The following is a 25,418-nucleotide window of genomic DNA, read 5'->3' on the forward strand; positions in this document are numbered from 1 at the left end:
GGGTCGTGGCCATCTCACCCATTACGCGTTGCATGATCTCCATCTGTTCCTGCATAGCCCGGCGGTCTTCCTGCCACTGCTTTCGTTCTTCCTCCATGAGGGCCTCTTTGCGGGCCGGGTCCCCTTCGAGTCCCGTGCTGGGGAAGGCCAACCGGCGATCCTTCGCCGCAGTCCGCGAGAGCGACCAGCCCTTGGGAGAGTCCAGCCAATAAGTGAGCCCCCGGGGACGTCCGTCCCGATCTTGGTCGGGGGCGCAACCCTTCGGTTTCTTTGGCTTGGCTCCCTCCTCTTTAGGGTCCGGCTTCTCCGGCTCGTCCGGTTCCTTGGGGGCATCGGGGTTAGGGGTGGTGTCCTCGTCGGCTGACATTCTGTCCAAAGCGGTACAGCTGCAGTCCGAGAGGCAAGGACTTGCAACTTAATGTGAGAGATCCCCCTCTCTGAGTTTGCTTCTCCAAATCAGTTGCTCAGACGTTGATACAGAAACAATCGATTTATTGAAGCCTTCAGGAGATGAGACAGGCACAGGTAGAAAGTTGCAAGTGAGGGGCTATACGGGTTTACAGAATATATTGACTCCAGGGCACTGGGGCACTGGGGTTCACACTTATTGTTATGGGAAGTTACAAGCTTGGCATAATACAAAACATCAGACAGATCCCAGGAAGTCTGGGCGGCTATCACACTTCCAAGGCCGCATCGGCCTGAGGGAGTACTGGCAGGAAGAACAGCGGGGGGGGGGAAGATACATGGGCCATCAGGCCTGGCGCCTGAGACCAGAAGGTGTGAACTGCTTTTACGAGTTCACTGATAACACAGCAGGTGATGGAAAGCAGAGACACAAAGACAGAGACCCTCACACCAGGGATTGAACATGAGACCTTCTGCCTGCCAAGTAGATGCTTGAGCACCAAGCCACAGCCCCTCCCACACTACTGGGGGTCACCACAGGCCTCCAGGGAAAGGCTCCTTCCACATGGCTGCAATTCTCTGTGGAGCTGTCATTGCCACTGCAAATGCAGAGGCATTTTTATTTGCCACAGAGCATCTACATGGCGTTTCCCCCCACACTTTCCTGGCATCAGCCTCCCATGGCCACCATTTCTCCAGAACTCTTTAAAAAACAAACAAACTGCTATTTAACAGCTCGCTATGCACAAAGCACAGTAATGTTACAACAACTTGTTGCCAAAATTGAGTGGTTTCCAGCTTTTCATTTTTTAAAAAGTTAGTCTCATGCCCTTTTTTCTGCTGAGTTATAAGGAGAAATGTGCAGCCTGCAATTCTCCCCTTTTATTTTGTAATAAAAAGGGCAAAAATACTTTTTGAAAATGAAAACCAGATACCAGTAGCTTGTGACGCTAGATCAATATAACGTCGTAGCTCTCTAGCGCTCTAGCAATTTCTAATTTGTTTTATAGCCCCCTGCACAATTCCCTGGTGGTTATGGCGGGGGGTGGGGAATAGTTTCCAAGGGAGCTGCAGGTGCTACCTGGAAGTGAATAGAACATGAACAAAGGCAAATGGAGCAACTAACACCGGCTGGTAAAATCCTGAGACATGCAGGGCTGCCCACTACTCTGGCCCCATTGAGAGTTCAAGGTGAGGGGTTGGGAGAATGAGGAGAGTGACTCGGCTGTTAAATGACAAGGGCGCTGTCCAATCAGCAGAGCCATACACAGATCTGGGCATGCAAGAAGCCTTGTGTGAAGGCTGTTCCAAGTGGGGTCTGCACTGGTCACGTTGCTGGTTCCCTGGGGGGGGGGGACACTTCGGTTTGATTCTACACAAACTGTGGGGGGAGCATAAGCTGTACCTCTGCTATCCCTCTGCTATCTCTCCCCTGCGGCCCCCTTGCTAGCCACAGAGGCAAGCCATTTGCTTGCATACACAGGCAGGCAGGCTGGAGGGGAGGATGAAGGGAAATGCCCCCTCCCACCCTGAGGCCAGGGAAGAGAGGAAGGACTGAATGCTCTCCCAAGCCTTCATGGTCCTTACAGTATAAGTCACAGGGAGGAGATGGGGGGGTAGAGCTCCCCCATCACCATTTCCTTAGTACCAACCAATTGTGATTAGCACCAATAAAGAAAAAAGACAGGCAGCCTCTCAGTCCTGCAGAAAACAGAGCAGTGTGTGTGTGCTGGTGTGTGTGTGTGTGTGGGGGGGCTGTTTTGAAACAAACCTGGAGACGGGCAGCTGCTCCTCCCAACTTGCAACTCTAGATTTCTCTTCAGCGTTTTCCTGCAGTCTGGCTCACTTGCAGCGGGGGCAGGAGAGAAATACTTCAAGCCCCGGAGATCAGCAAGTGAGGGTCACGGTTTAGATGCCCAGGCCTGCCCCCGCCCCCCCCCGCTTTTATTTAACGTTCATCCCTCCTACCCTTCCCCCTCCCGCTGTGAATGGGCGGACACTCCTGCAGCAGGACCCGCACGCGGATACAGGCACGTGAGCGGCGCACACAGCCCGCTTCTCGCGTGTCCTGCAAACAGCATTTGTAATGCGCGTGAGAGTGGGGCCCCTCCCCTCCCCTCCCCTCCCCTGAATGGTCCGGGCCAGCCCCGTCTCCATGCGGCCGGCTCTTGGAAGCTCAGCAGGGTGGGCCCTGGCTAGCGCTCGGCTGGCGAGGGCAAGCCACCTGTGAGCGTCTCCTGCCTTGGAAGCCCCGCGAGGGGTCAGCCCAAGGCAGTTGTGCCCGGAGGCCTCTTTCCGCCACCCGGCCACAGGCTTTCTCTCGTCTGGCCAAAATTGGGCAGGGTGGCTCCCTCGGGCGAGGAGGGCTCGCTCCTGTTTATTGACTTCCTTTATTACCCCGCTGTTCTCCGCAATAGGACCCAAAGCAGTTACCTACAACACTCTCACCTCTTCTGTTTCGCCCTCACAACAGCCCTGTGAGGTAGGTCGGGCTGGGCGGGCGTGACTGGCCCAAGGTCCCCCTGCCAGCTTCCAGGGCCGAGCAGAGGTTCCGGCTGGCGGCCTTCCGGAACCTCCCGCCACCCCAAAACCACCGCGTGGCGGAGGCCGCCCGAGACCCTCCCGCCAGCAGGATCGGGGCTGCGGGGCGGAGGGTTTCCCGCTGAAACAGGCGGTGCCGCTGAAGACCACGGACGTCTCACCGGGACGGGACAGGTGAGCAGGCAGGCCCGAGAGAGGCCGCCGCCGGACAGCTCCCGCCCAGGTGCTCCCCGCCCGCCGGCCCGGCCCTTCCAGCTCATTGATGCCGGGCTCCGCGGCCCCCTCCCCGCCGGCCTGCCTGCCTGCCTGCCTACCGGCCGCTCCCCTCCCTCCTTCCCTCCCTCCTTCCCTCCCTCCCTCCGTCCGCCCGCCCGCCCGCCCGCCGCGGCGGCGGCGCTGCTGCCATCCGCTCCCGAGCGGCTCCGGCAATTAGGGCGCATTACGCGTGGGAGGCGGGCGGCCCCATTGATTGCGGCCCCGGAATAGCGCCAGCCGCTTAGAGCAGATTAACTGGGGCGGGGAGGGGCCGGCGGGCCTTTCCCGAGAGCGCTCCGCTCCCCCCGCCGAGGGCACGGCCCCGGCCCCCTTTTTCCTCCTGGGACTGGGCTGCCCAGGTGGAGAAGGGGGCGACCTCCCAACTCAATGATTCGCTGGTGCTTGGTATGAGCTATTATCAAATAGTTTTAAGTTGCTTCCCTTTCATTTGTTAATATTTGTTTATTTGTTTATCTTTGCACCTCGCGTCTCCCTTTCTAAGGTGTTTCAAGCTTTGCATTTTTGGAAACAGTAGTAAAAAAAAAGAACCCATACTAGAAAGGGAGGAGAACTGCAACAGACTGGAACAGTCCAGGAGGGTATTTTTTATAAGGGAATAGTATTGTGGTCTCTTGCAGTTGATTCTTGTATATATCATCCTGCCTTAAGGGCGCCCTCTTCTACCTTTGCCTTCGGCTCTCCGCATTGTTTGTGGGGATGTCTTGCCTTTGATAGTTTTCTGTTTGTTGCCTAATTTCTGGGTTCCTACTCCTGTCACATCGCTTAGCCAGATGTCTTATGCCGTCTGATTGAGCTGCGTTTCATTCTTTGAAATTGGCCTTGAGTTCTAGAGAGGAAAGTGGGTGATAAACGGAGTATATAAATACATAACTAAAAGTCTACTGGGTATGTTAACAAACCTTAAAATGAATCTTAAAGGAGCCAAGGGGTGAGAGCGACCATTGAACTCAGGACTCAAGTCGACAACGCAGCCAAACAAAAACTGACTGGGGTGTGTGTGTGTGTGTGTGACAAAAGCCGTGCCCTTAAAAGCCAACTGAAATCTGGGGAAAGTCTCCGTCTGGTGCTGCAAAATGGGCAGTGCTGGCACCAGATACAGGGAGAAGGCAAGGGGCTGCCCCAGCTGGGGCTGCCACCAAAATGGTCCTGCCTATGGTGGCCTCTTGTCTCACACCTGATGGTGAGAGAAAGGCGGGCCAGAGAAGAGGACAGTTGCTGGGGACTGGACTGGCATTGATTGATTCACATGCTGACCACCTTGACAACAGGAAAGGCAATATTCCAGTCCTCTCAATCAGTCAAAGAAGGCCACAGTGAGGCCACTCCGGAAGAAACGCCCAGCGAGACAAGACCCAGGAGGAGGGAAGGGGTGCTGGATCCTGGCTGAGGCTGTTGTTTTGCCCCAAACTTCAGCTGAGGCTTGATTCTGAGTCTCTCACTTTCAGATGGTAGGTGGATGGCTTCTGAGGAGTCCCATAATAATACCCCCCCACACAAATAACAGAAGCAGCACTGATATCTTTATCAAATGAATATCCCCTTAGGAGTAACAGTATTGCCAGCCTTCAAGCCTTGGTTTCTGTCAGGATAAGGCAGGGAGAGGGGGGGCAGGGCAGTTTGGAGGAATAATTGGGGCCAGTCCTGGCAGTACCACAGGGCAACTTGCTACCACATGATTTGCAGGACTCAGCCAGGACTGGCTGCTTGCCACCGTTCCACAGCAGCCGCCCCACAAAAGCCAGCGTGGTGCAGTGGCTAGCATTTCAGACTGAGTTCTGGGAGACCGAGGTTCCAACCCTGCTGTTCCGTGGAAGTAGGACTGCCGACTCCAGGATGGGGAATTCCTGGAGATTTGGGGATGGAGCCAGGGAGGGTAGCATTTGGGGAGAGGAAAGGCCTTGGCGTGGCACATTGCCGTACAAGACACATTGCCACACAGGACTCCTCTCCCCACACAGGACTCCTCTCCTACAGAAGTCATTTTCTTCAGGGGAACTGATCGTTGTAACCTGGAGATAAGTTGTAACTCCAGGAGCTCTCCAGGCCCCACTCCAGGTGGGCAACTCCACGTGGCATTTCACCTGGTGAGTTTGGGCTAGCCACACCCTCTCAGCCTAACCTTCCTCACGGGGTTTTGGGGAGGATAAATTGAGAAGCAAATCAATAAATATAGCTGAAGATGGGGAGCAGATAAAAGGTTGGGTGGGGGTCCCCTACTGCACAGCAGGCCCTAGGCCCAGACTGGCAAGGAGAACCACACCCAGCTTTCCCAGGGAGGAGGGAAAGCTGAAGACGGCATGGGGGGCAGATAAAGAAAGGTAGGGTGACTAGTTGGTGGGGGGGAGAGGAGGAAGCCGGAAAAGAGGAGAGACTGTGGGGACTGCCAGGGAAGGGAAAGAGGACGTAGTGTGTGGGGGGGAGGGAGACATTAGACTCCCCTCCTGCATGTCCCCTCAGGGCCCTCTCTGCTGGTTTCCCAATTCTGTCATCCTGGTCCTCTTGCACTGTTCATCGAGCGTCTTGTGGTGCGTGACTCTGCATTGCTTTATGTTCTGGAATCTGCCTTGAGTCTCAGTAAGAAAGGTGGGCTATAAATAAATGAAGGACTAGAACAATGGCTGGAATCCTTCTGCTCCTGCAGGAAGCTACTCTCCTTTGGATATTGATCGGTGGTCCAAGTGAGAACACTTAAAGCCTCCTCCTAAGTCAGACCCCCCACCCCACGGGTCTCCCAGGGTCCGCCCTGCATTCGGTCGCCAACAGCTGCCCGCCAGGGTCTCTTGCAGAGGAAGGTAATTCTCATCACCAGCTACTGCCCGTTTGCCATTGCCTGGCTCTGCGGACTGACTCTGGTCTTCCTGTACTAACGGGGTGGGGGGGTGGGGGTGGACCCTGCTTAGCTTCTGAGGGCTGACAAGATCTGGCTAGTCTGGGCCGTCTGGGTCAGGGATTTGCACTAGGAGCCCACCGCAAATGAGGCTGTGGAGATGACACAGCCTCCCGCCCTTCCCTGGCTTCAGCGGCAGGGCCCTCTGGGAATGATGGGGGGAGCCAGTTTTTGCTCTGACGCAAGTGCTCAGGGGCAACCCTCAGCTCCAGAGGCATCACAGATTTATGGGGCTTTGGCAGACCCCAGAGAGGCTGCTGGGGTGAGCTGTGCCATTCGTGGACTAGCCAGGATCCTCTGGTGACTGCAAACCCATTCAAGTCAATGGGAATTGCAAAGTACGAACTCATAAATTACAAATTATGAATCGTAAATTATAAATTGTAAGCATTACAAAAATATGTGAATTGTGAAGTATTCAACATCTCCTGAGGTCAACATGCTAATTCAAACATTCCCCGGTAAAACCACATAGCTCTGATCTCTGCCTGCTCTGACACGCACATCCAGTCGCCCCGGCCAGCGCTCGGCAAGGGAAGATTCACTCCTGCCCGGAGCTGGCTGGTCGGGTTTGACTTCGCCTGTCTCCCACCCCCCCATACTCATAGGTCATCTGTGTGACTTGTCATGATTCAAAGGACCCCCTCCCAGGTAGAGAAAGACCCCTTGGCTTGTCCTGCAAGGTCGTGGAGCTGTGCCTTCCCTTCACGACCCCCAACTGGCCTGCGCCATTCCAGCTTTGGGAGGAGACATCAGCGGATGGCAGCTGCCCTCAGACTGGGGAGGATGGAGACCCAGTGTGGGGCTCCCCAGTGTGTGGCTTTGGAGCCCCAGCTCAAGGGCCAGCCTGGGGGCTCCTCTGCACCAGATGCCCCCCCCCCACCAAAGCCCTCTCTGCACAGGCCATCCAGGCACAGCATGGACTCCTTCCCTTGCAGGCTGCCTACCCATTGCTAGCACACAGGCTGTGAAGAAGGCACCAAGAGATCTCCCCCCACTTTCAGGGGTGCCAGCAGGCCTGGAGGAAAAGGCCCTGCCCCTTTAACGGGCTGAAAACGTTCCTGCTCTTCAGCTCCATCATCAACCAAAAGGGAGTCCGCAGCCAAGAGCTCAGAAGGAAGTTGAGACTGGGAAGGGCGGCCATGAAGGAGCTAGAAAAGATCCTTCAGGGCAAGGATGTGTTGCTGGCGACCAACATCAAGATAATTCATACAACAGTATTCCCCATTACTGTGGACCGCAAAAAGATCACTAAGTGGGTTATACGTGAAATCAACCCTGAACTCCAGCTAATATGACCAAACTGAGGCTGTCGTACTTTGGTCACGTTACGAAGAAGAGTTGGTTTTTATATGCTGACTTTCTCTACCACTTGAGGAAAAATAAAACTGGCTTACCCTTTCCCTTCCCCTCTCCACAACAGGCACCGTGTGAGGTAGGTGGGGCTGAGAGTGTGTAACTAGCCCAAGAGAAGGCAAGATTAACTGGAAAAGGCAATAATGCTAGGAAAAGATGAAGGCAGCAGGAAAAGAGGGAGACCCAACATGAGATGGGTTGACTCAATCAAGGAAGCCACGGCCCTCATTTCACAAGAGCTGAGCGATGCTGTCAAGGACAGGAGGTTTCGGAGGTCATTCATTCATGGGGTCACCAGAAGTCAGAAGAGGCTGGATGGCACTTAATGCCCACACGTAATGTGTGGGAAGGGGCAGCTGAAGATTTCATGACATGGAGATCAATAACATCCTAGGTAATGGGACTTTTTTTCCCCCGAGGCCTGTCGGCACCCCAGCTCTTCGCTGCTTGGCCCCCATGTTCCAGCTTCCCTGACTGGCACAAGGCAGACACCCAGTCTCCCACCAGCATGTTCAAATCTTGACCCAAAAGGGGACCTTGAGCCTGCCTTGACTTGGCGCCTGATGACAAATGGAAACCCTCCAGGAGAGTGGCAGCGCCACCCTCGGTCTGGGTTGCCACACAGCAGCAGAGGCAGGCCAGAGCGGCAGCCAGGGTGGCAGAGCTGCCAGGGCAGACCAGGCTTCCTCGGCCACTGCCTGGGGCTCTTCCTGCCCTCTCGCCCACCCTCCGACAGGCCCCAGAGGAAAGAAGCAGAAACGACCCTTGGAAGATGACAAGGAAATAATTTATTTCCGGGTCCAGGACCTTGTGAAAATAACAAGGATGTGGAAGTCGACTGGCTTAGAAAACAAAGCAAATCTGGCACCACCCACCACTCCCGGGGGCTGCCCGCTCCTCCCTGCAGGGCATTCCAGGGCACGGCCTCTGCCCCAGGGTGGGGGGGAGCCACAGAGCAGGAGAAGGTGCCCGTGGCAGTTGTGTGGTGGGCAGGGGTAATCAAGATGGCTGCTCCATGTGGGGCAGTGTGCGGAAACCGTGTGTGTGTGTGTGTGTGTAAGGGGGGGGTCAGGTACATACCCTGTTTGGCCCGTTGCTTGTGAGCTCGGCTGCCCCAGCGGGACCGGGCAGGAGGACTCGTCCCCCACAGGGGGCTAAGGAATGGACCGAAAGGTTCCTGAGGAAGAGCGCTCACCCGTCTTCTCTGCTCCGGCCTTTGACCCCCGCCTGGGGACGGGGCAGCCCAGTCGCTTCTCTGGAACCGGAGGGGAAGTCACAGTGACGGCCAGAGGAAGCGGATCTCCAACGCACACCCCCCCCGCCCACCAGCTCCTCCCAGGCCTCAGCAGCCAAGAGAAACCTGGAGAAATCCTGAGAAGGGGCAACTGCCCTGGGGCCGAGCAGAGGCCGGGAGGGGCCGGCCAGGACAGGAGGGGGGGCTATGGCAACGGCTGCTCAAGGTGGGGGGAGCTTTGCAGGAAGGCCAGATCCTGGCAGGCAGGGGCTGGGTCCCTGCAAGAAAAGCCCTCCAAGGCTGCGGTGGGGCAGGCTTCCTGCTGGGCCAGACCCACCAGCGTGTGCTCAGGAGGGGGAGCCGGGCACACAGGGAGGCCGGAACTACACCAAAGGGGGCACTGGAGGTGGGGGGGAATCCCAAGCAAGCAGTGGGCAGAGAGCGCCTCGTGGCGTGCAGGGAGGAGTGGGGCCTGCCAGTCCTTCCAAGCGAGAAGACCCTGAGCGACCAGCAGGGTGGAAGGTTCAATGCGAAGTGCCGGAGGGAACGCCCTCCTTGCTGGCGAGGGGGCGATGCAAGAGCCTCTCCACCTCTTGCTCCTGAGGACCCCCCCCCACCTTCAAATGGGCAACGGGGAGGGGAGAAGAGAAATGCCCTCTATGGTGTCCGGAGGGAGATGGAGCCCCCCCACCGAAGGAGCCCAAGCTCTTGGTCGAGACCTCGCTTGATGAATCAGGGCTTGTCAAAAGTGACACCATCGGAAGCCACAAAAGCCTCCCCTCCCCGCTGCGAGGCAGGCCCCCTCCTCCTCCAGCAGATCTGTTTAAATGATTATTTGATTTGCCATCGCTAGAGTCTCTCTCTCTCTCTCTCTCTCTCTCTCTCTCTCTTCAAGCAGCCTGGTGTGTTTTAGTGGTGGAGAGAGGCACGGAGGGGATTACCCCCACAGAGTCCATCCAGCTCCACACCCTCTGCCTGCCCTCCTGGCCAAGACCCCTGGCTCTCGCCTGGGCCGTGAAGGTGCCCATCGGCACACCCTCGCAGTGGCCCCGCAGAAGCCGCCCTCCTCCCGGCGCTGCACCCAAGGGCCTGCCGGGCTCTTGGCTGCCCGGGGATCAGGACTCGGTGGCCTCCTCCTCGCCGCGGCGCCCGGCGTACAGGGCGGCGAGCTGCCGGAAGCGGGGGCCCCAGCTGTGGAGGTAGGAGAAGTCCTGCTCGGAGGCCGTGGAGCGGGAGTTGATGGAGCTGAAGGAGGTGAGGGGGGAGTCGGCCCCCTCGAAAGCATAGGTCTGGAAGGAGTCGTAGGGGGGCACGGAGGGGTCCTCGTCCGCCAGCCCCACCTTCCTGCTGATGTAGTCTCTGAAAAGGGAGAAGTCCAGGTCGGGGGCCTGGCCCCACTGCGGCAGGGAGCGCAGTTCCGAGGGCAGCCCGGGGCCCCCCTCCCCGCCCCCTTTCGTCTCGCCGAAGTCGTAGAGGCTCCGCAGGGCCGACATGTCGTAGGCTTCCGTGTCCTGCTCGCCGCCCCCCTCGTCGTTGTACTTGATGACGTTGTCCCGCATGTCCTCGTCCTCCTCGGAGGCCAAATGCCCTTTCTGGTGGCGCTTCAGCGTCAGGATCAGGAGCACCAGCACTGCGGGGAGAGAGGGGAGGCAGTGAAGGGGGCAGGCGGCAGCCCCTCGGGGGCAGCACCCAGGGCCTGCGGCTTAGCTCTGAGCCAGCAGGAGGGTTTCGGCGAGGGAGGGGCCCTTCCCTGCCTCAGGCCGGTCGGAGGAGGCAAGGCGGGAGAGACCCAGGCTATAGGGCGCCATCATTGGGTCAGGCGCTAATCAGCCATCTGAGCCTAGGAGCCTCTTCCCACTGGAAGTCCACAAGTCGTACACAAAGGCAGAAAGCCTCATCCCCCCTACGTCAAGCTACACTGCCCCTGAAATGAGAGGCTCCACTGAACTCTTGTGGCCTTTCTACTGATAAGGGTGGGAAGGGCTGCCCAAGGAACTCTGCTGCGGTGCTTTCCTTGAGGCAGGAGGGCCTGAGCTACCAGCAGCCTGCAGGGAGGGGGGTGTCTTCTGCAATCAGGACAAGGCTGGGTCGTCTGGAAAGGGCGGAGAGAGAGATCCTTACCCACCAGGATGAGCACACAGACCAGCAGGGCGATGAGGGCGCCGGGGCTGAGGGAGGCGGCCGTGCCGTAGGCCGTGGCATTGCAGGACTGGATGGCCCCGGAGCTGTCGCAGCCGCAGACGCGGATGGTGAGGGTCCCGGTGCTGCTCAGGGTGGGGGGGCCGCTGTCCACCACCAAGATGGGCAGCAGGAAGAGGTCCTGCTCCTGCCGGTTGAAGGCCAGGCGCTGGGTCCGAACCGCAGCGGTGTTGTCTGGGGAGAGGAGGAGGAAGCAAGCAGGGAGCCGGGATGAAGGGCTGCCAGGAGCCGCGAGGGCATCCCCCACCACCTCCACTCGGCCAGGCCGCCCCCCCCTCCCCCAGGCATCTGCCTATTCATATCTATCGTTGACAACATTTGTATCCCGCCTTTCTGACCTGACAAAGGGCCACTGAGGCAGCTAACATTTAAAAGAAGGAGAGTTGGTGTTTATCTGCCAACTTTCTCTACCACTTAAGGGAGACTCAAACTGGCTCACAATCGCCTTTCCTTCCCCCTCCCCACAACAGACACCCTGTGAGGTAGGTAGGGCTGAGAGAGCTGTGACTAGCCCAGGGTCACCCAACTGGCTTCGTGTGTAGGAGTGGGGAAACCAACCCGGTTCACCAGATTAGCGTCCAGCCCCTCATGTGGAGGAGTGAGGAATCAAACCCTGTTCCCCAGATGAGTCCACCGCTCCAAACCACCGCTCTTAACCACTACGCCACGTTGGCTCTCCCATTTGAAAACTATTAAAACCAGCCCCCCTCCCAAACACATGCAATTAAAACAATTATAAAACATTGGTTCTTGTAGGTTATCCGGGCTGTGTGACCGTGGTCTTGGTATTTTCTTTCCTGACGTTTCGCCAGCAGCTGTGGCAGGCATCTTCAGAGGAGGAACACTGAAGGACAGTGTAGGAACACACTTGACACTGACAACACACTTCCTACACACTTGACACTGAGAGACCCTGTCCTTCAATGTTACTCCTCTGACAGATGCCTGCCACAGCTGCTGGCGAAACGTCAGGAAAGAAAATACCAAGACCATGGTCACACAGCCCGGATAACCTACAAGAATCGATGAACTCTGACAGTGAAAGCCTTCGACAATTATAAAACAGTTAAAAAGCAGGGTCAAATAGATAAAACAGAATTAAAATACATACAAAACACATAAACATTGTTCAGGGAGGAGGGGGGCTGTTGAGGGGATGCTAAACGAAACAAAAAAAAACCCTCTTCATCCGCTGGCGGAGGAGGATGGGGACAGACCCATCTCCCCTGGGGGTGGGGTGGGGGAGTTCCAGAGCTGTGATGCCCTGGCCAAGAAGGGTCCTCTGCCGCCTGCCTTGCCTCGGGTGGGGGCACCACATAAGCCACCAATCTCCTGTCTCAACGGGCAGCAATTCGAGCTGAGACGCTGCCCCCAAGCCCCTCCCCCCACATGGCCAATGGCTGCCGGTGGAGAAGCCGGGGCTGCCGCTGGGGAGTTTGCTCAGCAACCAGGTTGCTTGATGACAACGTGATCAGGGGTGGGTGGGGGGGAACCAGCTGAAATCCCGGGGCAAACTGCCAGTACCCCTGGTGCTGCCTGCAGCCTGCCCGCTCACTGTGCCCAGCTGGCCCCGTCGGCTCGGCCACAGCGCAGCAGGTGGCAACCAGAGGTCCCTGCTCTCCCCTGTCCTGGCATCTGGTCAGGATGCCTCCTCCCCCCTCCCCCTGGTTTGGGACCTGCTAATGAGCCCTTTGGGGAGCTCCCCACCTGCTGCCGCCTCACCTGGATAGCCTTCCTGGGTCACTCCCAATCTGCCAAGGAAGCCCCACCCCCACCCCCGCCATGTGCAAAGAAGGGCAGCCCTGCTTGGGGAAGGGGGACTGGGCATATGGCTGCCTCTGCAATTGGCTGGGCGATCACGAAAGGGAACAGGGGCCTCTGATGCCACACACCCCTCACCATCGGCACTTGGGGTAGCACCCTGCCTGCAGCCTGATGTGGAGCAGCCTATTTGGCCCCTCCTGCCTGTCTGCTCCATTTCTCTCCTGCCCTTCTCCTCCACAGGGCTCAGGGGAACACATGCAGCCCTCCCACTCTCGTTTTATCCCCACAACAACCCTGTGGGGTAGGCTAGGCTGAGAGAGTGACTCAGCTCCACCCTCAAGGTCCACATCTCCCTCCCCTTTAAGCGTGGGGCGGAAGGGGGAGCTGCTGAGCTGTGGGTGGCATAGAGGCAGGGGGTTGCTGGCCCCAAGTGCCCCTCTTGCTCCTGCTCCTACAGCAAGGAGTGTGTGGCTTTTCACCTTCCTGCGTGGAAGCAGCAGCCAAGGTGTGGTTGCTGAGAAAGGGTCTTTTGGAACCACGAGGGTCTCCGGACCCTCCTCCGGGGCTTGCTGCTTCCCTGTCAGGAACAGAGAGGGGGGCTCTTGAGCAGGCCTCCAGCCGGTCTCCTCCACACGTGCTTGGATGGAGCTCACTTCCTCGAGACAGTACTTTGGCTAGGATGTGACCATGGCGTCCTGGGTCTCCCTTCTCTGGGGGGGGGGGTGTCACCCCAAGCCAGGCACCCATGGTCCAGCCCCATTCTGCATTCCCGCAGGCAGCAAAGGGGGGGGCCTTTCCAGCCCAGCTGCCCTTGGACGGGAGACTCTGGGGGCTGCTCCATGGCGAAACCAGACCCTGGAGCTCCCTCCAGGGCATAGGTACGTGCCCCCACCTCCACCTCCCCCCAAGGAAGCCCAGGGAGTGCCAGCCCGGAGGGGCGGGCGCCAGGCCAGGCCGCGCCGAGCTCCACGCCCGGTGCCGCTTCTGCTGTCACGCAGGATGTAAAAGGACAAGATTTAAGCGCCCGCTCTGTGTCTCCATCTGGGCTGGCATCCATCAGCGGCTCATCTTGGCTCCAACGGCAATATTTATAAATCACATCTCAAAACTGGCTACAAATTTGTACAAAGAAACAGATGGGCCGTTGGCGGCCGTTTGTCACCACCGAAATGTCTACGGCGTCTGAGAAAGTGGGGGGGGGGGAGAAGAGAGGCTGCGGCAGGGCAGAGGAGGTCACCGGAAGGGGAGGGCAAGGTGGCTGGGGGGGGGGGGGGCTTCAGGGAGAAAGAGGCCGCTGGCCCCGATGGCTGGAGGCAGGGCCTCTGCCGGGCGCAGACCGTCTCCCCCCATCCCGAGCTGGAAGGAGGGAGATTGTGAAGCTGGGGAGCAGCAGAGCCGGGGGTGGGGGGCAAACAATGTGCCCTTCAGATGCCCCCCTATGGGGAGGGGCCATCAGGCCGGGGACTCACCCGTGATGTCCAGCAGGGAGAAGTGGCGGCTGCCAGAGGTCTCCGGGGCCAGCGTGAAGTCAAAGCGGTGCCCGCTCTGGGGCTCGTCCCGATCCACCACGCTGATGGTGTGGATGAGCTGTGGGAGGAAGCGGAGTGGAACTCAGAGCCAGAACGGAAGGCGCAGACAGCCCTGCGCCCTCCCCACAGGGACCCCGCGCCAACAGGACCAGACCCCCCCCAAATCTCCTCAGAATAAAGCCCCTAGCCCTTTTGACGAAAGTTATAAAGAAAAAAGAGCAGCCTGCATTTTCCTCCCCTTATAACTCTACAATGAAAACAGCTAGAGACTTACATTTTTTAAAAGATGGGAACCAACTGATTGCAGCAACCGGCCGTTATAATATAATGCTACAGCGAGCTGGTGGTGGTGGAAACTGCTGTCAAGTTGCAGCCAACTTATGGCGATCCATTATGGGGTTTCCAAGGCAAGAGACGACCAGAGGCGCTTGGCCATCGCCTGCCTCGGCCTCAGCAACCCTGGACTTCCTTAGTGGTCTCCCATCCAACCACTCACCAGGGCTGACTCTGCTTAGCTTCCCAGATCCGACAAGGTCAGGCTAGCCTGGGCCATCCAGGTCAGGGCGATACATCACCATCTAGCAATTCCCAATCATTTCCTGCAAAATTATCTCCCAGGGATTGGAGGCCACAGGGTTCTGAGGCAAGGCCAGTGCAGGGGAAAAGCCGTGTGGATGCCCCGCTATGACAGCCGCTGCCTGCGGTCGCAGCAGCAAGCGGAACCCCTCCCGCCTGCTTGCCCCTCTCCTTCCCTCTGTCCCCAGGCCCCCCCCCCACCTCTCCTGGCTTGACATCCTCGCACACGGCAGCCTCGTAAGGAGTTGCAAGTTCAGGCGGGTTGTCGTTCACATCCAGGATGCGGATCCGGAGGGACATTCTGGACACTTTCCCGGGATTGTCTGGAACACATAAAGGTACCACAGGCGACTTGAAACGTCTGCAGCAGCAGCTGCCCTGAGGCTGGCCTTCCTCCCAGCCTGGCCCAGCACTGTCCAGAGCCACCTGCCCCTCCACCCGGACCAGGACTCCTTCTGCCCCCCTTCATCCCACAGGTCCAGGGCCCTCAGAAGGTGACAGAAACGTGGGGGCAACCGGCCCATGCCAAGCCTGAGACGCAAAAGAGCCAAGGCAGCATCTAGCAAAACCCAGGCTTTGTCTCCAGGGGCCCCCACCCTCCCAAAGCCCTGTGGGCAGCAGAGCAAGGGGACATTTGCACCCACTTTTTGACCCACAAAAGTCCATGCCACTGTGCCTTCCCAACTAAAACCACAGATGCAACATTATAGAAGGAATTAAGCTGAGTGTGAACGAAACACCACCACCCGTCTCAGCACAACCATCAAGAACTCAATGCATCGGCCCAATCCCATCCATCTGCAGAACTCCTCCTCCTCCGCTCCACCAGCACCGACTGAGAGCAACTGGCACTGGCCAGCGTGCCCCCCCCCCCAAGGGCAAAGCTGGGAGGAGGGAGGTGGACCACCCTGGCAGGGAACGCGGCGCCATGCCCATGAGGATCCGGCAGCCCCAGGTTCACAGCCCCACTTTGCCATGGCTTTGGGCGAGCCACTCTCAGCCTCACCTCCCTCACAGGATTGCTGTGAGGGCAGAACAGGGGAGCGCAGAAGGTTGCTGTAAGCCACTCTGGGTCCTCCTCGTTGGCATGAAAAACTGGGTGCGCAACCATGAAAGTGAGGCGCCTTCCAGTGTCTTGGTGCTGCAATTGAGGCAAAGCTGCTTCTCTCGCTTTCCCATCCCCCATGTTATCCTCACAACAACCCTGCGAAGGAGGCGAGGGTGGGAATAACTGGTACGAGGTCACCTTGGTGGCGTCTCCTGGGTGCAGTCCGGCCACTTCGCAGTCGATGCGCCTCCCAATGCCAGTGCCGGAGGAGGCGCCCTCGGTCTCCGGGCCCCGCGCCTGGACCTCCGCTGGGCGAAGGGAGCTGCTGGAGGGGGGGGGGGACGACAACCTCCGGCCCTACCCAGCGGGGCTCTTCAGCGGTCCTTGGCATGAAGATCCAGAGCCACGCCGCTTCTGGGGCGGAATGGGCCCGCCCGGTCCCGAGGCAAAGGTCTGCCAGCGGGGCCGGGCTCGGCGGCGTCCCAGCAGCTGCCTCTTGGGCAGCCTGGCGCCAGGCACTGCCCGGGACAACGGGAGGGCAGAAGTGGCCAGCCGCCTGCCTGCTGCGGGGCTGATGAGCAGGGGGGGCGGGGAGGCTGGGGGAGGCAGCGCCAGCCGTGCCCGGGCTTTGCCTTCCCCAGCGGGGCATGGGGCGGGCTGGGGGGCTGGAGGAGGGCGCGCAGCCAGCCTTGGGCCCCTTGCCCGCCCGCCTGGCTCCGCACAGCCGGGCCCAGCCAGCGGCTATGGTCCCTCTTGTAGCGGGCCCGGGCCCGGCCCTTCACGCTGGGCAGCTCTCGGCCAGTCGCCCGCAGCCCTCTTCTGCTGGGGCCAGGGCCGGCAGCGAGGGCCGGGGCAGCTCCTGGTGTTCTGTGGGGCAGAGTAAGCCACAGGCAGCGCCCAGGGGAAAGCACCAGGAGCAGGGCTTCCAGCACTAGATTGGGAGGAGCAGCGAACACACCAGAAGATAAGAAAGAGACTTCAAAGAGGTCTGAACACACTGGAAAAGTGGGCAGATGGGAACAAGAAAGCTGAATATGAGGAGTCAGTGTGATGCAGCAGCAAAAAAGGCTAATGTAGTCTTGGAGTGTATCATCAGGGGCAAATCATCCAAATCGCAAGATGTCATAGCTCCGAATATTGTCGAAGGCTTTCACGGTCAGAGTTCATTGGTTCTTGTAGGTTATCCAGGCTGTGTGACCGTGGTTTTGGTATTTTCTTTCCTGACGTTTCACCAGCAGCTGTGGCCAGCATCTTTAGAGGATGAACACTGAAGGACAGTGTCTCTCCTCTGAAGATGTTACTCCTCTGAAGATGCCTGCCACAGCTGCTGGCGGAACGTCAGGAAAGAAAATACCAAAACCACAGTCACACAGCCCGGATAACCTACAAGAACCGATGTCATAGTTCCGCTGTACACTGCATTGGTCACGCCGCACCTGGAGTCCTGTGTGCAGTTCTGGAGGCCCCATTTCAGAAAGGATGTGGACAGAATGGCGCGTGCGCAGAGGAGAGTGACGAGGATGATCAGGGGCCTGGAGACCAAGCCCTGCGAGGAAAGGCTGAGGGACTTGGGAATGTTCAGTCTGGAGGTTATGGGGGGACAGGATTGCTCTCTTTACGTATTGGAAGGGCTGTCACTTTGAGGAGGACAGGGAGCTGTTCCAGTTGGCAGCAGAGGATTATAGGACTCGCAATAATGGATATAAATTGCAGGTGGAAAGGTACGGGTTGGACATTAGGGAGAAATTTTTTACAGTAAGAGTTCAGCAGTGGAATGGGCTGCCTAGGGAGGTGGTGAGCTCCCCCTCACTGGCAGTCTTTATACAGAGGCTGGATGAAGACTTGTCAGGGATGCTCTAGGCCGGGGATGGGGAACCTCCGGCCCGCGAGGACATTTTCTGTGGCCCTCGAGAGCCCCAGGGCCCTTCCATAGAAACGTGCAGCACAGCCCTCCCAAAACTGTTCTTGAAGCTGCAGCTTGCAGAAACGCTGCTGCAACTTTAAAAACCCCTCTCGCCGCCTGTCAGCTGTTGAGAGGGGGTTTTAAAGTGTGCTGTGGGGTTCCTGCACACACAGCAGCGCACAGGGTTCTGCGCAACCGGGCTTTAGCCTTCCCACCCCCCCTCGGGGGCAGAAGAAGAAGCCAGCTGCTCCCTGCGGCGGCGCAGGGGAGCCGATTAGGCAGAGGCTTGGGAAGGCCTTTGGTGGACTCTGGGTGGTGGGAAGGCTGAAGCCCGGTTGCGCAGAACCGCGTGCGCGGCCGTGTGTGTGTGTGTGGGGAGGCGAGAAGGCTGACGCCCGGTTGCGCAGAACCGCGTGCGCCACTGTGTGTGGGCGGAGGCGAGAAGGCTGAAGCCAGGTTACTGCGACTTGCTGTGCTCAGGCACGGCACTCTCCTCCACCGCCACTGCCGCAAGCAAGAGCTGCAGCACCACTGTTGCCCAGTGGGCGCGGGTGCCAAGGGCACCATGGCACGCGGGCTTCAGCGGCAGTTCAAATGGTGCTGCTCCGCTAGTACAGGGCTCAGTGGTCTTCGGCAGCTCGGCACGGCCCCCGCTCTCCGCCAGGAGGGCTGGGAAAGGACCGAAGGAGAGAGGAGGGCCAGGACAGGAGAGAGGACAGAAGGGCTCGGAGATTGGGCTGGTGCTGTGAGCATCCGTTGGGCCGCCTACGGGGCTCTCTGTGTTCAGGCCCCAGGCGCGTGGCTGCCCCATCTGGTGCTCCCAGGGGTGGGACAGGGGCTTTCTTTCGCCCCCCCCCCAGCCCTAGATCCTGGCTGAGACTTTGAAGCAGAGGGAGCCAGAGGGAGATGCAGTGGGGCGCGCAAGGGGAGAAGGCTGGCTTGGCGCACACTTGAGGCTCTCAAAACGGCAGTACGCACATGCACGCCTTCCCTCTCGCAGCCAGCCAGTGCACTGGAAGGAAGGCGGCACGAGGCGGAGAGCGAAGGTGCCGGGAGACTCCTCTTTCCCTTTCCAGGAAAGGAGCCCCCGTGAAGGGAAGGAGGGAGGAAGCGAGGGGGCCAGAGGGTGACCCCAGCACAGCTGGCACCTTTCCTGCCAGCAGCGCCGGGGCGCCCAGACAGCTTCCTGCCGTGGCCTGTGCTGCCCCACTTTCTGCGCTGTGACAGCTGCTCTGCCCAGCAGCCGCCTAGATCTGGCCCTGCCGGAGGAGGGGGCTGCCTCAGTTAGGCTCGGGGGTCCGGATAACAGGGTGGGGGGCTGCACGCACCACCGTGTGTGGGGTGGGTGGGTAGGAGCATTTTCTCTCTTCCTCTTTTTCTGTCACTCTCTCTCCTCTCTCTCCCTCATTTTCTGTCTCTTTCTCTCTCTCTGTCCTTTTCTTTCTCCCTTTCTCTTTTTCTTTCCCTCCTCTTTCTTTCTTTCCCTTCCCTTCCTTGCCCGGGCCCACTGCTGGCTGCCCTCCCACCTGGGAGGAGGGGGAGGATGGTGGGAGCAGAGGCAACCTCCAAGAGTTCTCTGTATAGCTTCTCCTACGGTTGCCAACCTCCAGGTGGTGGCTGGAGACCTCCTGCTATTACAACTGATCTCCAGCCAATAGAGATCAGTTCCCCTGGAGAAAAGTGCCACTTTGGCCATTGGGCTCTATGGCATTGAAGCACCTCCCCTCCCCAAACCCCGCCCTCCTCAGGCTCCACCCCAAAACCTCCAGCCGATGGCAAAGAGGGACCTGGCAACCCTAGCCTCTCCCCTCCCCCCCCCGAGATCTACGCCTGGTATGGCCCCCAACGATGTGATAAATATGCAAATGGCCCTTGGCAGTAAAAAGGTTCCCCACCCCTGCTCTAGGCTGATCCTGCATTGGGCAGGGGGTTGGACTAGATAGCCGGTATGGCCCCTTCCAAACCTATGATTCTAGGCTGGCTGAAGTCTAGGCCTCCCGGGCAAGGGCTGAGCCTCCCCTGTCTATGCTCAGGGACCATCTTTAACCAGTGGAAGGGACTGGCTAGAGCAGGGGTCCTCAAACTACGGCCCGCGGGCCGGATCCGGCCCGCCAGGGTCCTGAACCCGGCCCCTTTAAAAAAATGCAGCCACAAGGTAATGACCACCGGTCACTTTCTCCCAGCTCCCTACACATGGGAGGGAAGAGGGAAGAGAGACAAGACACGAAGATGCAGGTCCAGCCGCCCCCCTGCTCCGTGCAGCCCCGGGGCTGCTGGGCCGACGCTCCCAGTGGGCGGAATGCAGGTGGGCGCTTGCCAGGTGCTGCGGTGCCAGGTTGGGGCATGCCGCCGGTGGCGGCTGCTGCTCGGCGTGGGCGAGCGCGGCGGCAGAGGGCCGGGCAGGCTGGGGCACGCTGCGCAAGAGCTTCAGCTTCCGCCTGCGCCGGGAGCTGCCACGCTCGGGCTCGGGAGCCGCTGCTGCTGCCGCCTGCCTGCATGCCTTCCCCAGCAAGCGCGACCTGCTCTGCCCGATGGCCCGGACGCCAGGCCCGCAGCGACTGCTGGCCGGCCGGCTCCAGCGCCAGGAGCGCACCTTGTCCAAGGCCTTCGTCCTTGCTGAGCCCCGCGAAGCCCGCCGAACGCCCCCCCAGGGGGGAAACACTTTTCAGGTCAGGAAAGGCCTCGCCCTGCGGAGCTTTCCCCCTCTTGGCCTGTTGGGGGGGGAAACACTTTTCAGACTCCCGTTTCCAGCACTCAACGTGCCTGGGGAGCGGTTTTGCGAGGGGGTGGGGTGGGCTGGAGCATTCGTATCTTTGAGGAGAGGGAAGGAGGGAGAGTTGTGTTCGTGCGCATGCATGCGGACGGTGTTTTGACGATTCTTCCTGGCGTGCCTTCACAACTGCCTTGCAGGGTTGGTTATATGGTTTCTGAAAAGGGAGCTGAAGTTGCAGGGGGAGAGCGACTTGGCCAGAATCCTGAGGTGGAATTCACCCCCTCCCCTTGGTCTGAGTTCACACCCATCTTCAGATGCGAACCTCAGAGGGCAGCCTGTGTGCCCACTTCCTGCTTGTCCCATGCCATGCCATGCCATGGGAGAGGCATCTGAAGGAACTCCTTTCTGTGCCAGTCCTGCCCCAGGCCCCTTGCGCCAGAAAGAGCGACCTCGCCCCCTCCTCCTACTCCAGGATCGGTGCCAGGGCAAAGGGGCCGCCATGAGCAGCTTGTTGTTAGCTGACTTCTCGCGGTCCTCAGGAACTCCCTGCCTTCTTGCTGGGAAAGCACCCCTTCAGCAGGATGGGGGGGGGCAGCTGGTCTCTTGGACTGACCCCTTGGATAACCGCTCTGGCCGCCATGCTGGGCCTGGGGGTTGCCCTCCTGGGGCAGGGGTAGAGCAAGCCGGAGGGCCGCGTTACGCCGCCTTCTCTGGGATGGTCCGTCAGAGTCAGCCTCATCCACTCAGACTGGCAGCTGCTCTCTGGGGTCTCAGGCCTCAGAGGTCTTTCTCGTCACCTCCTCCCTGCCATTTTAGCCAAAGATGCTGCCAGGGGTTGGCCCTGGGACCCTCAGCACGCCCAGCCGAAACTCCTCCGCTAAGACTCTGCGGAGATTTCAGAGATTGGTATCTGAAGAAGGGAGCTGTGACTCACGAAAGCTCATTCCCTGCCAGAAATTCTGTTGGTCTCTCAGGTACTGCTGGACTTTTGCTCTTTTATAGGGCTACAGAGATTTCAGGGTGGCACCCCTGGTCCCCCTCAGTACTGCCTACTCAGGCTGGCGGCGGCTCTCCAGGGTCTTGGGCAGAGGTCTTCCGCATCAAAGATTCAAAACACATTCAAAGATTCCACATTCAAAGATTCAAAACAGATAAAAGGAAGTATTTTTTCACACAACGCATAGTTAAATTGTGGAACTCCCTGCCCCAGGATGTGATGATGGCTGCCAGCTTGGAGGGCTTTAAGAGGGGAGTGGACATATTCATGGAGGAGAGGGGTATTCATGGCTATTAGTTAGAATGGACTTGCATCACTTGCTATGACTAGCAGTGACAAATATGGAACCGGATATTGACCATCTCATTAGCCAAAAGCAGGCCTATACTTCCCATTGAAATATTATATGTTTAAGTTGATTAAAATGGTTCTTCATTTTAAATATTGCATTGTTTCTCTTATTTTTTGTGCACTACAAATAAAATATGTGCAGTGTGAATAGGAATTTGTTCATATTTTTTTCAAACTATAGTCCGGCCCCCAACAGTGTTTGAGGGACAGTGGACTGGCCCCCTGCTTAAAAAGTTTGAGGACCCCTGGGCTAGAGCCTCAGATCAAGCGGGAGGGGGGGAGACCCCCCCTTAAGAGGATGCTTTCATGTGTCCTCCTTGGGTCCTGGCAGGATGAGTCCCGCAGATGGAATGCTGTGCTGGGAACTCAGGTACCAGGCACGATCCACTACCTCCCTCCAAGGGTTAGTAGCTGACGAATTAGGACTGGTGAGAAGCATCTGGACCAACTGGGAGCTCCCCTTCTCCCTAAAGGGCCACCCAATGGGAATGAGCCAGGGCAGAGATAACCGTCTTCCATTACATGACTCAAGGCTAGTTTCGGAAATTCGCTGTCCTAAGATACGGTGATGGCCCATAGTTTAAAACAGAACCTCCACGGGTCAGGGTAGTTGAGAGCTGGGTTGAGGTTCAAATGGCAGAGGAAAGCTCCGTGCAGCACCCAAGGTCGTGGCTATCTCCGGCCACGTTCAGCCATTCTGAGGGGGGGGGGGGCTGGAGGAGGGGAGCTCTGGCAGCTGTCTCCATTTGCAGAGCTGGAAAAAGTGCCCAAGAGGCAACCAGCCATGATCCAGAGGCCAGAGGTGGGGGGAGCTTCCCTGTAAGGCTGAGGAGCCTGGGGCTGTTCCCTTCAGAGGAAAGGCCTCTCAATGGGGGGCAGCAGGGGCCTGACACAGGTTTATATGACTATGCCTGTAGCGAAGAAAGCGGCCAGAGAGGCTCCCTCTCCCTCTCCCACAGTACTAGAACTCGTGGGCATCCAGTGAATAGATTCAGGGCAGACAAAAAAAAGGCTCCTTCACTCAGCCAGTGTGGTGTAGTGGTTAAGAGCAGTGGTTTGGAGTGGTGATCTGGAGAACCGGGTTTTATTCCCCACTCCTCCACATGAGCGGCGGAAGCTAATCTGGTGAACTGGATTTGTTTCCCCACTCCTCCACACGAAGCCAGCTGGGTGACCTTGGGCTAGTCATACTCTCTCAGCCCCACCTACCTCACAGGGAGTCTGTTGTGTGGAGGGGAAGGGAAGGTGATTGTCTGCCAGTTTGATTCTTCCTTAAGAGGTAGAGAAAGTCGGCCTATAAAAACCAACCCTTCTTCTTCAACAGGTAATTCAACGGGGGCTTTCACTGCCAGGGGAGTGATGCCCACGAGCAGAGATTCCTGGAGGAGAGGTCCGTCAATGGGCCCCAGCCAGGGTGGCTAAAGGGAGCCTCCATGTTCAGAGGCAGCCAACCTCTGAATCCCAGTGGTGGGAGGCAGCATCAGGGGAAGGGGCCTCGGCCTCTGTGTCCTGCCAGTTGGCCCTCCAGGGCATGTGGTTGCCCTCTGTGTGAGCCCAGATACAGTCCAGTGCCAGCAGGGTTCTTCTAGGGTCTGACCCCTTTGGAACCTCAACCCCTGGGCAGGGCTGGCTCTGGGGCTGCTGCCACGGAGAGGAGGGGCAGCCGCAGGAGACAAGCCGCACGGGCGTGCACAGCCCGGCACTGTGGGGAAGAGAGGCAGGAATGTGACATCACCAAAGGGCACTTGGGAGCCAGCCCAGGTGGGCAGGATTGAGGGGGGGGCTTCCAGAGAGGAAGCGCCACCTCCCTCGGCAGCTCCCTCCCCCCCGCCCCGCGCATCCCAGCTCGGCTGACTGACATGCAAATTAGTTTAATTATTTCTTCTTCTAAAATAAATTATATTTTGCAGTGGCTGCAATATGTTGTGTCAGGCAAAATTACATTCAATATTTTTAAGCTAATTGATGTCAGCCTTGAGAAAACGTGATTGACAGCGGCGAGGAAGTGAGCCCGCTACCTAAACGCTTTCCTAAATTAAAATTAAACATGCCGTTTTTCTGCATTTCCTCCAGGAGTTGGGATGCCGTTAATCTGAGAAGGCCATGCGGGGAGGGGGTGTGTGTGCTCATGTTGCAGGGGTGGGGGGAGGAACACACAGAGCGAGGTGGGAAGGCGGGGGCACCCGGCTGCGCCTGGCACCTGCTGGTCCAATCCAGAAGCCCCCACCCCACGCAGCTCCCTGCTGAGGGAGATCCGGCAACAGGAACGGCCTCCAGATCTGGATCCGCTGAGTGAGAAAGTTGTTCCATGGGGGGGGGGGGAGGCGAGTGCCAGAGGAGCACTTCCAAAAATTCTGCGAAGAGGAAGAGTTGGTTTTTATATACTTTTTCTACCAGTTAAGGAAGACTCAAACCAGCTTACAATCACCTTCCCTTCCCCTCCCCACAGCAGACACCCTGTGAGGTAGGTGGGGCTGAGAGAGCTCTAAGAGAGCTGTGACTTGCCCAAGGTCACTCAGCTGGAGTGGGGAAACCAACCCAGTTCTCCAGATTAGCCTCCGCTGCTCATGTGGAGGAGTGGGGAATCAAACCCGGTGCTCCATATCAGATGCCTCAGCTCCAAACCACTGCTCTTAACCACTACACCACACTGAAGAGATGCTGCGTTTGGCAATGCAAGAGGCACTAGAAGAGAGGCAGGCCAGGCTGGAAGGAGGGCTTCCACAATGGCCGGTGAGGGTGCATGGGGTGGGATTCAAAGCAGCCCCCTGGTATTCCTGGCTGCTGGCTGCACCCCATGTGATCCCACAGCACAGAACTCCCAGGACACGGATGGGGGGGGTGGAAACCCTTGCAGGATTCAGACAGTGGGTGGCCAGCGCCCACATGCCCCCCCAATCCTCAGGCGTCTCCCCCCCCCCCAACCAGGCAAAGCATCCAGACTTGAGGGCACCGGAAACGAGCAGGCTCTGGATCTCCCCCCCCCACCTTTCCTTGGGAGACCAGGGATGCTCAGGTGGAGGGGGCAGAGGCCTCGAACCACAACCAAGCGACTCATGGGCAAGAGGGGGAGGAGACTGAGAGGGGCTTCCTACATGGCAAAACTTTCCTCTAGACGACCACAGCCCATTGCTCCACATTTCCCTGTCCCCACGCCACCAGGGGTCTTTTTCAATGATCCTTGCCCCTCCCCGGGAATTGACCTGGCGATACTATCAGTATATCCTCACCAGGATCAAATCCTCTAAAAAGTCCCCTGGTTGTTGTTGGTGGTGGGGAAACGACTGCAGCAGGTGCAGAGAAAATGGCGGGAGTGTGGGCGGGATGGAAGAATCCAAAATTCCCACCCACAAGGTGATCTTCGCAGCACAGCAGATTTGGGAAGGATCCAGGTGAGCCGGGGAAACCACGGGTGGGGGCTGTGGGGACGCAGGAAAGGAAAACCAGCAACAGCAAAGAACCCCTGTGGAAGGGGGGACTGCTGAAACCCCCCAGCCGGGCCAGTGTTCGGTGCAGCCCAGTCCCCCAACGCAGTCCTCTGCAGGAGGAGTCCGGCCACTCCAAGCCCCTGAGGGGGTGGGGGTGGAGGCGACCCCAGCTTTGAGCAGCGGGCAGCCAGCCCAGCCCCCCCCCCCC

The 25,418-nt window shown here is 58.5% G+C and overlaps 1 protein-coding gene across 1 annotated transcript in view; it reads right to left on the reverse strand.

Annotated features, from left to right (window-relative positions):
• Positions 1-9,817: 9,817 nt before the first annotated feature.
• The window catches only part of CDH22 (cadherin 22), a 71,678-nt gene continuing 56,077 nt past the window's right edge, over positions 9,818-25,418 (reverse strand). The window contains exons 7-10 of the mRNA XM_056845557.1: positions 14,972-15,093; positions 14,135-14,252; positions 10,824-11,075; positions 9,818-10,332 (exon numbers count right to left, since the gene is read on the reverse strand). Of these exons, the coding sequence (XP_056701535.1) occupies positions 9,818-10,332; positions 10,824-11,075; positions 14,135-14,252; positions 14,972-15,093 (1,007 nt within the window). The remainder of the gene's footprint in view (positions 10,333-10,823; positions 11,076-14,134; positions 14,253-14,971; positions 15,094-25,418) is intronic.

The sequence above is a fragment of the Euleptes europaea genome, chromosome 2 (genome assembly GCF_029931775.1).
Source record: "Euleptes europaea isolate rEulEur1 chromosome 2, rEulEur1.hap1, whole genome shotgun sequence".
In the NCBI taxonomy this organism is placed as follows: domain Eukaryota; kingdom Metazoa; phylum Chordata; class Lepidosauria; order Squamata; family Sphaerodactylidae; genus Euleptes; species Euleptes europaea.